The 12,592-nt window shown below is 42.4% G+C and overlaps 1 protein-coding gene across 1 annotated transcript; it reads left to right on the top strand.

Annotated features, from left to right (window-relative positions):
• The first annotated feature begins 2,765 nt into the window (after window positions 1-2,765).
• PRDX3 (peroxiredoxin 3) lies at window positions 2,766-11,685 on the top strand. The gene is made up of 7 exons (XM_065407134.1): window positions 2,766-2,822; window positions 3,109-3,250; window positions 4,389-4,530; window positions 5,432-5,567; window positions 7,871-7,974; window positions 9,161-9,326; window positions 10,698-11,685. The coding sequence occupies exons 1-7, from the start codon at window positions 2,787-2,789 to the stop codon at window positions 10,749-10,751; spliced, it is 780 nt and encodes a 259-aa protein (XP_065263206.1). The 5' UTR covers window positions 2,766-2,786; the 3' UTR covers window positions 10,752-11,685.
• The last annotated feature ends 907 nt before the right edge of the window (window positions 11,686-12,592 follow it).

Raw genomic sequence — 12,592 nt, 5'->3', positions numbered from 1 at the left:
ATAATATAATCCTGTTTGTATAATTCACAATTGGAGGGGGGGGGGGGTAAGAGGCAGTGTATATCTTCCTCCACATTGAGGGAGGAGGCGGATTTCATAATATATCTTTAGGTCTGCATTCTAACGGAGGCGGACACCTGAGTGCTGGGGCAAGTCCCTTAAGCTGAGCCTTCCCAGAACTGATCTCAATGTCTATTTTGTTCTTCAGTTGGGTGTAGCCCTGCCTGTGTGTGTGCTGAAGGAGGCTTAATAGCCTGGCTCTGCAAGACAGGTAAAAAGGGTGCCCAGGCTAGCTCAGTGGTATCTCAGTACATCAGGTGGTATTCTAAGGGGGGCAACCCGTCACACACCCCATCACAAGAGGCCATATTTTACTGTTGTTTAAATCTAATGTAATATGGAGTTTTAAAGTGCAGGTTGATGGTGAAAAAGCCCATATTACAGGCGGGGTGAAAGTAAGCCGGTACATTATGGTGTACCGGTAAGAGCCGGTACATGGCCAACCGTACCAGCAAGGGGCAGCTTCCCCGGGGCCCTGCAATTTAAAAGGGCCTGGGGCTCCCGGCAGCCGCTACCATGGGGCTCTGGCGGTGATTTAAAGGGCCTGGGGCTCCTGGCTGCTGCTGCTGCCAGAGCCCAGGCCCTTTAAATCGCTGCTGGAGCTCCGGGGTAGTGGCAGCGGCCAGGAGCCCGAGCCCTTTAAATTGCTGCCGGGCCACGCTGAAGGGTTGGCTGGGGGAGTCTGGCTCCAGCCCCGCCCCCTTCCACCTGAGGTCCCACCCCTTTCTCAGGACATCAGCCGCCCTGTGTATCAGTAAGTCCCTTAAGTTAGTTTCACCCCTGATTACAGGTGACTATATTGGCCACCTAACCCACCCATTATTTTATCATCTTCCTGCATGTGCTATTTTCGCAGCTATAGCAGGTAGCGAATTGTGATGATTGTCAGCCCCTTACTAGAATTTCTTTCCCGTACAACTTCCCCGCATATGTAACAGAGGCTAACTAAAGAGGGTCTAATGAGCAGAACACTCACATCACCATATATTACTAAAAAAACAAGACCATATCCTTCCCCCAGAGAAGCACTCACAATTTGGGCTGTGAGTACCTGTCTGGGGTGCATGGGGGAGAGGGTGGGAAGGAGTAATTTCTGTCTAGGTTTTATTACAGCCCTTAGTGTCAGAGTGCCTTAAATATTTGGGAATACAGTGATAATAAATAGTATACGGAACATTTTAGGAAGCCCAACTGTGACAGGCAGCCATCCCTTTGTGGCACAATCTGCCCCTGCAGGTATTGTTCCCTTAGTTCCTCCTTGGTTCTTACAAGAAATTATTTCAAGGCCAGAACCCTTCAACCATGATCTCCCCTTTGTGAGGTTTCATTTATTAGATCTCTTACAGCATATCAAATTCGTTTTTAGTACTTCGAGTCCAACTTTTGTTCCCTCTCGATTCAGGATTTCCACAACCCTCCTTCTGGACCTGTGCAATACTTCAGGTAGGTAGTTTTCCCTCTTTGAGCCAGGAGTCCCAGAGCCCTTTTTCTGGAGTGTATCTGATGCTTCCCAGCAGCTCTTCCCCTTATGTGAGGCATCTCACAGCCCTGTTTCTGGGATGTGTGCTGATAACTCAAGTGGGTTTTCCTTCCTTGGGTCAGGAATCCCACAGTGCTCCTTCTAAGGTCTGTGTGGGATAATTTAGGCTAGCTAAAGCCCTCAATCAGCCTTTTCTGAGCTTTTCCTCCTCTTTGCCTTTGCCACCCAGCAGGCAGGCCACAAGCAAACTCCCCCTTTAGATCTCTGGAGGCTTCTCTCTTATTACTAGGCCTGGCCTAATTTAGCCACATGTGGCCTGGCCTAATTTGGCCTAATTTAGCCACAGTACTATAATCCCTCCCTTCTCCCCAAGGAGAGCTGAGTCACAGCAGTCACCACATCATATTTTTGTGTCCCTTTTGTACCCTCTTCCCACTCTCAGGTCTTCTTTCATTCCTCTTTCCTTATGATCTGAACTGCCTTCCCACCCAGGTTTGGCAAGTGTGGATTTTCCGAGGCAGGGAGCGGTGGCAGTCCAGGTTTTCCATACAGCAAGGGTGGCCAACTTGAGGTGGGGTGTAGTGACTGGGTTTAGGTCTTGTCCAGGATGTGGTGTGGTTGAATCAATGGTTTCTTTGCAGCACGGGGGAGTTAGGGTGGAAGGGTCAAATTCAGGCTTTCCCCCCAGGATGGGGCATTAGATGTGGGGTAGGTTCAGGCCTTCAACAGCATGAAGAGGAGCTGGATTCCCTGGGCGAGTTTGGGATGGGTGAAACCAGGATGCAGTAGGGCTCAGTCTTCCCCAGGGTGCAGTAAGGTGCCTCTCCCCATGGTAGGGGTTGCATTTGGGCTTTCTCAGCGTGCAGGGGAAAGGGAGATAGGTGCTGGTGGATCCCCTGTGAGTAAGAGCTGGGCAGGTGGATCCTCCTACTAAGTTTAGACTCAGGGTGCGGGGTGGGTGGTTCCCAGACTTGGCGCATCTCAGGGTGCGGGGCGGGTGGGTGGCGCCCAGGGGCACTGCAGGGAGCCAAGGGCCGACCCGCTAAGCTCTGACCAGCCGGGCTCTCTCCCCATCGCTCTCTGAGAAACCTGCCGCCCTGGGCGACCTGATTCACACAGCCCGGCTCTGCCAGCCCGCCCCGCAGCGGTAGCCAGGCCGGTTCCGCCCCCTGCGCGGCGGCCCCGCCCCGCTCCCGGCTTTGCAGCGCCGCCGGCCGGGCCCGCCTATCACTCAGCCGCCCCGAAGATGGCTGCTGCCCTGCGAAGGTTGCTGAGGCCCTCGGTGAGTGTGTGGGCTCCGCTCCCGCCCCAGCCCGGCGCAGGCCAGCGGCCCCCGCTCTGTCGGGCACGTGGGGCCCCCTGGCTGCAGGGCGCTCGGGGGCCGGGTGGCCAGTTTCTGGTGCACTGAGCCCCTTTCGTTGCAGGGCTCCGGGATGGGTAGGTCACCCCGCCCCCAATCCTGGGGGCACGGGGCTCCCCCCAGCCCGTGCACGCTGCATGCTCCCGGCCGGCCCCTTGAGCCCCCCCCGCTCCTGCACGTGCCGAATCTCTGCCCTCTCTCCTTCCAGGTAGCCCGAGCAACTCCCTTCTCCTGGGGGGCCTGTGCGGCTGCCCTGCGGCCCCCTGTTCCTCCTGCTGCTGCTGCCGCCGCCGGGAGGAAGTGCACGGCTCAGGCAGAACTGCCCCTTCCCCGGCTCCATTTCAGCACCAGTAAGTCAGAGTCGCCTCGCCAAGAAGAGTCAGCCGCCCTAGCGCATGGCGGGCAAGCGGGTGCTTTTGCTGGGGCTCCCACGTGGGTGGGACTGAACAGCCGCAGGGGTTACAGTGTAGCTCGGAGCAGATCCCTGGGGCTTGTGGATCAATCACACGCCTGCAAAATCCATTCCCCTCCGGTTTCCGTCTCTCTCTCTAACTTCTTCACTTGTAAAGTAGCCCTTCATCCTAATCTGATGTGGGGATGCTGAACTGGTGGTCTAAAAAGGTGACCTCTTGCTGGAGACTATGAGCAGGGCAGGGTTGGACTGTATACTCTTGGAATGGTAATGTCCCTTACAAATCTGCAAAAAAAAATCTGCAATTTCACAGTTGTGAAATGTTGATCTTTGTCTGGATAATATGCAGGCAAAGTGACTAAAGTTTTTCTCTTTACAGGATTGAGTTGGAAAGCATACACTTCTAAAATGTCACGTTTGTACACTGAGTATCTTTGTTTCTCAAACATGTAACCTCCCCCCCCTCCCATTACTATAACATAAAAAGGCAAAAAAAATTCCTAACATAATATGATGAGCACAAATAAATATATTGCTACTACAATATGGTGGATTTTGAGCCATTAAATGAAAGTTGATTCAAAATTGTCAGGCATTCCTATATACTACTCTGGTTGATTAACTTATTTAATAGTTTAAAAGTATGTGTGTCCGTTACATACAGCAGTGGCTCTCAACCTTTCCAGACTACTTTACCCCTTTCAAGAGTCTGATTTGTCTTGTGTACCCCCAAGTTTCACCTCACTTAAAAACTTGCACAATCAGACATAAAAATACAAGTGTCACAGCACACTATTACTGAAAAATTGCTTACTTTCTCATTTTTACTATATAATTATAAAATAAATCAATTGGAATATAAATATTGTACTTACATTTCAGTGTATAGTATACACAGTAGTATAAACAAATCATTGTCTATAAAATTTTAGTTTGTACTGACTTTTTTGCTAGTGCTTTTTATGTAGCCTATTGTAAAACTAGGCAAATATCTAGATGAGTTGATGTACCCCCAGGAAGACTCCTCTGAGTATGGTTGAGAACCACTGACATACAGTATGATTCATTCTTTCTAGGTTCTTCAAGGTTTGTTCCTGCCGTTACCCAACATGCCCCATATTTTAAAGGAACAGCTGTTATCAATGGAGAGTTCAAAGAATTGAGCCTAGATGACTTTAAGGGAAAATATCTGGTACTTTTCTTCTACCCTTTGGATTTGTGAGTGTAACATTTTTAAAAAAAAATATTATCTAGACTCCTGCTCAATCACACAGAAACAGCATGTTGTGGGTTTCTATCTCTACCAACATTTCATTTGACCTTGTCCTGGGTATCCTTGTCAAGCAGAAAGCATGTCTGTTTCTAGAGTGTGAATGATAACCGTCGGGGAGGAGATAGTTTCATACTGCAACAATAGTTCTGTTGGCTCATTTTGAGTGTAAATCTGGGAACAAATCCTGTTGCCTCTGGAGGGCCTCCAGTGCTTCAGAACAGAATTGGCTCCACTGTATTGGGGGATCCTGGTTGCAGAGAACTCCTCTGCCTGTGCGCCTTGGAGCTCTGAGTCACCATGAAGGGGTTTACTTAGGGGTGGGCTATGGCAAAGCTGGTAGATCTGTGATTAAGCGGCTCCAGTAAACAAAAACTGTTCAGAATGGGAGTTGTGGGTTGCAACTCACATGAAGTCCTGAGCCCACAATAATAGCTGTGGAGTGGCTCTGCTGGTGGGGTAGCTGGGAGAGGATTCCATTTTCAGTCCCTCCATCCACGTTCCTCGAATGTAGAACTTTTCTGCAAAATCTGTTCACTAAGAGCTAGCAGAATGAGAACTCATGAAAATGTCTTGCTTGTTGAAAATGTAGACACAAAAAATCAGTGTACTATTTAACTGCAATTGCTGTTTTTCTGAGACTTGTTGAAACTGATTCAGCTACTTGAAAACTTGAATCAGTGATGAAACAAAACTGTAAAACATGCTACATAAGTAATACAGCAATGTGTTTTGTGCCTGGAAACCAGTGTTTCCTCATTCTTTTAAAACTTCTTTGTGAAGCTTAGATCTGGAATAATTACAACTTACTTACTTTCTTTTATTTACTACCCTTCTCTTCCCACCCAGCACTTTTGTATGCCCGACAGAAATTGTGGCTTTCAGTGACAAAGCTAATGAATTTCGTGATGTGAACTGTGAGGTCGTTGCTGTATCTGTGGATTCTCACTTTTGTCATCTGGCCTGGACAAATACACCACGAAAGGTATGAGTCACATGGCTGTTTTCTCACTAACAGCACTTTGGAGAGTGCTATTGAGAAGTTGTGTAAAATCCTGTATTTGCTCATGCAAAGAGGCTGATTGCCTTCAAAAGAGCACTTCAGCTAGGATTCAACTCTGCAAACCCTTACTATCCAGCATAAATTTCCACTTTACTTTTTGAATAATCTTTCTCTAATTGAACACAAGTACATAGAGAGGCATTTCCTAAATATTCAACGTGCATATGTTTACAGTAGTTTATTTTAGGACAGGCCTAAAAAAAAAAAGCAAACAAGAAGAAGGAATTACCTGATTGTAGCATTTGACAGCTTTTCTATGTGAGTATATTTAATATGAGATCTAATTTTAAGTATTAAACTTTGAAGCACTATCTTCCTCATCCAGTTCTTTTAAAATAAAAAATGTGGAGACAGATAATAGTTCAAAAGTATAAGGCTCAAAAACTTCTTTGCCATATTTAGCTAATAGCTAACTTCTGTGTTTGAAGTAATAACACAACCAGATACTTTGTTTTCCTGTCCAGTATATGTCTGAGTACTCTTGAAGCTTACACAGTGTGATTAAATGTTAACTTCTGAGTAAAACATATAATGCATATTCTGTTTATGAGATGCCTTAAATAAAGGCAATTATTACTTGTGATCTTGTACATAAAATTTAGTAGTTACTACATATCTCTGCTGTGTATGTGTAACTAGTAAGTAGTTAATCAGTAGCTAACATCTTTCTGATTTAATTGAAACAAAGAATAATAGACTTGTTAGGAGATTTATAGCATCAGCTGAAAGCTACTGAAATTCCTAACAACCTCGTTTAAGACACAAAAAAGCTTAAAACTTCTTGTGTAATAAGATGGTGCACCTAACTCCTTGAGAGAAGGAGGAAGTGCTAGGGAGGACTTGTTCTTACTGTCCGGTCTCTTTACATTCAGTAATGCCAAAATGATGTTGGTCTTCTGCCAGTAACCAAACTAGAAAACCTAATGGGGCAGTTCAAAAAAAGCTCATATCTGATGTCTTCAGTTGTTGCTAATATGGTTATATGGAAATGCTTCATTGTGTTTATACCTCCTAGCAAAAGTGTACCTAGGTTAGGACCAGTCTGAGGCTATGTATAATTGCAGATTCATGTGAAGGCCCACAAGCTGATGTTGCCTTCTTCTCTGTGTGTGTGGGTTAGAGGATGGGTTATTTTGTAATATGCAGACAGAAGAGAAAGCTAATTTTGTTAAAGTCTGTCATGCCTAATATACTTGGACAAAGCTTTGCCTTGGGCAAATCAGTTTGTATTCATATTAAACAAAGTTGGACCAAAACTCCAAAATGTGAATATTGGCTTTGATTTATAACTTTACGTGTGCAATAGTACTTGGCACCTGTTTCATCCAGAGGTCTCAAAGCACTCTATAAAGGTGGGAAAGTATTCTTCCCATGGTGCTTTTGCAAGAAATGGAGGTTCCGAGAAACAAAGGCCTTGATTTCTTTAACACTTATGTGAGTAAAGTTATGCACATGTATGAGTAGTTCTGTCATGGATAGGTATGTGCAGAATCAGGGTCTATATGATTGCCTAAGGTTGCACACTGGTTTATTGACAGTGCCAGGAATAGAAAAGCTAACAGATTCATCAGTCTTGTTTCAAGGATAGGTTATCCTTTGGCGGTCAAAATGTTGCACAATTCAGTACACTCTCTCACTCGACTGCCCAAATATAGGAAAATATGTGCTTTAAATACTGAATCTATTTACATACAGAAAACAGAATATCTTTGACATAATCTAACTGTTCGGAAATAAACGTTACTAGCATGAAAAAAATGCAAACGTCTGTACTTATACATGGATATTCAGTTTCTATAATAAAGTGACATCTTTCTTAGTAGATCATGTGCAATAGATGCTCTTTTATTTAATTAAAGTGATCACCTAGTGCATAAGGGGAAATAATTTCCCCCAAAATCTTCCCATTGCTGTTATGGGTGGTCTAGTACCTGCTGTGTCAGGTCTGAAAGTCTGAAAATCATCAGTGTAGAAGGGCTTCGTGTTCAGGGAGGTGGGTTTTTTAAAACCAGCAATTAAGTTTGCTCAAAGCATGTGAACTAATTATACCATGTTAGGAGCCTAGTTTAATAAAGGCTCAAGAACGAACGTTTTATCAGTGCTGTGACTCCTGAAGGGAACTCCTAGTAGGCAGTGATGCAATGAAAATAAAAAACTAAACAGACATTCAGTCTTCACTCTTTTATTACGCTCAAACTTACCTTTCTGTTATTTATTTCTACCAGAGTGGTGGCTTGGGCCATATGAATATCCCGCTTCTGTCAGACCTGACAAAACAAATCTCCCGAGATTATGGTGTGCTGTTAGAAGGACCTGGTCTAGCACTAAGGTAGGACCTTGTTCTCTGGTCACCTCTACTGTTCCCTAGTTATGACAGTGCCAAGTTTAAAACTGCATGGGCCATACTGTACTCCCTTTCCCCTCAAAAATCTGTGTAAGGGTGAAACACAGCTTGTCAAACTGGCTCGTTTTGCAGTTTCTGTAGAGTGTTATAGAAGGTGGGGGAAGGGTATATGGCCTTTGGAGAGATCAGGGTGTGAAGCCTCTGGAACTTATCTATCCAGGAACACTTCTGAGGAAAGAATGTTCTGTTCTGTTCTTGAGACTCTCGTAACCCAATGCTTGCTCTCTTCCCTATCTCTCTGGGGGATGGGAGGGGGGGAGGATAGGTTAGAGTAGTACTAATATTTATGCAGAGCTCCATGCAATTTTGAGGAGGTCAAGCAGCACAGAGGCTCAATTCTCCCCCTTCTTGAATGCCCATGGATTCCTAGCTGCACATGTTTGGCACAGTGAGATTTGCCACATGATGGCAAGGAAGAAAGCATGCTACTTGGCTCTGCTTTGTACTTTCCCCGCTCTGAGGACCCTTTCTGACCCTCTGTATTTGAGGACGCATGAGTTCTATTTCTCGTTGCTATATAGTAATAGAGAGCAATAGTGATCTCAGAGCTCTCTTTAACTCTGCTTCATAACCCTTTTGTTTATATATATATAAAAAAAAAAAAAAGCTCAACTTTTTGTCTAAATTATTGGCTAGGAAGGAACTTGAATATTTGTTGCCAAATCTAATTAATTCCACCACTTTAGTAGTTTACGGGTGAAATTGAGACGTTCTTTTAAATGCATAACCAGCTATCCTTGTAACTAGGAATTAGACTAAATCCTGTATTCTATATGCAGATGAGACTCAAAGTAGCACCTTAAATGGATTTTGGGGTGCCTCAAAATAATAGGGAGAAGTGCTTTCAGTACCTGGAAAGCATGGGTGGGATTAATGCTCTGATTACACTTTTGTAATCAGCATCTTTAGTTCTGACTATTGTCGTTACTTCTCCTTAGCTATCTTATTGTGCAAAAAGTACCCATTAGCAAGTATTGTACAAATGTTCCATACACTGGGGTATGAGTGATTTAGAATAACTTCACCTCTGTGAAATAGATTTCAGCATGCACAAGAAACAAGATACAGAATTCATATTGCAGAGGTTCAAAACATCTTTGTTCATATACAGAGGTCTCTTCATCATTGATCCTAATGGAGTCATCAAGCATCTGAGTATCAATGATCTCCCTGTTGGCCGCAGTGTGGAAGAGACCCTTCGCTTGGTGAAGGCATTCCAGTACGTGGAAACTCATGGAGAGGTTTGCCCAGCAAACTGGACTCCAGAGTCCCCTACGGTATGTGTTGGTTAAGTATAAAATATGGACCCAATCCTGGAAAATGTCCCACCTTTTTGCATGGAAAGTCTGAAGACTGGGCACTATAATATGAAAGAACTCATTAACTTGCAAGTCTTTTAAGTTTTCATTGTATGAATTGATGCCCTCAGTCTGAATCACTTAAAGTGCAGTCACAATACTAGAAGTTACATGTGGAGAAAACATTCACATTTTGTATTCTTTTGAGAGTACAAAATCCCTCCCTCTACCCAACACGTATGAGTACATGCAGTCTTCACTTGCTTCCCATATTAACTGTCATGATAGTCTGCCTGGATTGTCTTTATTTGCCTTGTGTTTTGTATCAGTTTAAATTAGGGCTGTCAAATGATTTTTAAATATCGCAATTAATCGTGAGATTAAAAAAGATAGTTGCGATTAATCACAGTTTTAATGCACTGTCAAACAGTAATGGAATACCAATTTACATTTATTATAAATATTTTGGATGTTTTTCTACATTTTCAAATATATTGATTTCAGTTATAACACAGAATAGGAAGTATACAGTGCTCACTTTATATTTTTTTACAAATATTTGCACTGTAAAAATGTGCAATCTACAAGTTGAAGAATGAAGGACTATACAAATGTTTAGCATATCTGGCATGTAAATACCTTGCAATGCCAGCTACAGCAGTGCCAATGCGAACGCTTGTTCTCATTTTCAAGTGACTTTGTAAATAAGAAATGGGCAGCATTATCTCCTGTAAATGTAAAAAAACTTGTTTGTCTTAGCAATTGACTGAACAAGAAGTAGGCTGAGTGGACTTTGTTTTGTTTTTGAGTGCAGTTATGTGGGGAAAATACCTACATTTGTAAGTTGTACTTTCACAATAAAGAGATTGCACTACAATACTTGTATGTGGTGAATTGAAAAATACTATTTCTTGTTTCTCTTCTACAGTGCAAGTATTTTAAATAAAAAATAAAGTGAGCACTGTACACTTTGTTCTGTGTTGTAATTGAAATAAATATATTTGAAAATGTAGAAAAATATCAAAAATATTTATAATAAATTTAAATTGGTATTCTATTATTGTTTAACAGTGCAATAAAAACTGTGATTGATAGTCCTAGTTAAATTTTTTAAACGTCTTGCAGTTACATATTTTTCAGTTTTCTTTTTGCAGCTGAGAAGCCTGCACTTCTGTTAAAATACCTTTGTACATTGCTTCTCATGAGTGAATGGACGTACAGAAATAACTGTGTGGTTTATTAAAGCATAAACAGTATTCTTAAATGGAATCAAATATAAAGCCATACTTTTTATCTCCTACACTTTGTGTATATACCAACTTGTATAAAACTGTATCTCTTTGTTTACAGATCAAGCCAAGTCCAGAAGCTTCTAAGGAGTACTTTGAAAAAGTGCATAAATAGATCATCAGATACAGCTAGGTGGCAATGAAAGAGTCCTTATTACTGTTACTTAGAAACCATATGCTGGATTTCCTAAGGAAGCAACCATGATTGCATTTAAGTGCAATTTTTTTTTTTTTTTTTTTTGGTGTTTAAGAAAAATTGTTAAATGCTGAAACATTAAATAGTTACATAATCAACACGTTTTAAATCATATTCTTGGAGCTGTTTTTTCCCCAGAGAGAGTGCACTGCAGTCCCATATATCTCTGTATTCAGCCATTCTCTTCTTTATCTCCCCCATGTATATGTGCCTGTGACTTTGGGAGGGGCAGGAGTATTGGCCTTTCCTCCTTCCTTTTAAGCAGTCTTGGAATAGAAATGGTGCCAGGCTTTCTGTGCACACATGAAAATTGGATGATAGACTCTTGTTTCTGAGAGCTGGAAATACTGAGCTGTAGAGTGGATGATACAGAGAAATATCTAGAACGTGGTTCCCTTTAACTTGCCAGTAGCTCTTTAGGCAGGGACGGAAGAATTTCTTGTACATATTATGCTCATGTTTTTTTCCAAACTGCTTCCACATGCAAATGTTATTTGGAGGTCGAAGTAACAAATATCTACAATCGTTCAGCTAAGATGTATTGGAATATAGAACATTAAATGAAGAATAACTGCATTCCGTTTAGGAACTGGTGGAGATGTGAACTCTAATTGTGGTACACTTACTGGCGCTTAATAATTACTATTTTTGCCTTTTGAAATAGTTGGTCATACACTTAAATTGTCTGTTGCACTAAATGTAGATTTCCAAATATTGTAGTGCTTGATGTGTAATTATGTAGGAAGATTCATTAAGTCTGTTTAAGATTTAATATGGCTTCCTCCTGAAATGATTTTGAGCATATATATTTTTTCTTAAACTATGAAATCATCAATAAATTAATCTTAAAGCAGACTGTCTACAGTGTTGTTCTAACTACCATCTAGGTTGGATGTTCTTTCTCCTCTGCTTACCAGAGACTGGGTGTGGTGTTGCATTAAGTTTTATCTCCCGCAGCCCCACCTACTACCACTTATAAGCTGCTAGTGGCTACAGATAACTGTAGAAGAAACTGGACCATATGTGTGGCAAAGGGAGCAAAGGAATAGCTGCTGAAGAACTGGATAAGTGAAAAGCGACTAAGAGTCCCGTGGCACCTTACAGACTAACAGAAGTATTGGAGCATAAGCTTTTGTGGGTGAATACCCACTTCGTCAGACGCCTGCATCTTCGACATGCGTCTGATGAAGTGGGTATTCACCCACGAAAGCTTATGCTCCAGTACTTCCGTTAGTCTATAAGGTGCCACAGGACTCTTTGTCGCTTTTTACAGATCCAGACTAACACGGCTACCCCTCTGATACTTGGATAAGTGAAAACTCCTTAAAATCCTGGATAAACAAAATGAATCTATTCAGGAGGGGTACAGAAGAAATAATGTGGAAGAATGAAGGTGGAAGCCTATAAGAGAGCCCAAGTTGGAGCGGTGGATAGCTGGACTAGCTAGTTCTTTGCTAATTTTGCTAAGAGAATATTGCTCTAAACTGTAATTGACTAATCTGTCAAAATGCTACAGTTACCAATGAAAAAGGCTTCTCTTGTATCATGCAAGAGCAGGTGGAGTGTTCATTTAGGCACATTGACCCGAAGAAAGTGATAGTCAATGACTGAGCTCTTAGCTCTATATACCTACCAAAAATCTTTTTTTTTATCCTGTCAAACTTCATATTAGTTTAGTTTTTCATAAGTGTAGCATTAACCAGATATTTGTGAAAATTTAAGACCCTTGTCCTGCAAAGACTTGCATATGCTTCCTCTAT

This window comes from Emys orbicularis, chromosome 7, assembly GCF_028017835.1.
Source record: "Emys orbicularis isolate rEmyOrb1 chromosome 7, rEmyOrb1.hap1, whole genome shotgun sequence".
NCBI classification, from domain to species: Eukaryota; Metazoa; Chordata; order Testudines; family Emydidae; genus Emys; species Emys orbicularis.
Note: the sequence above shows the minus strand (reverse complement) of the source record. Positions and strands in the feature narration are given on the sequence as shown.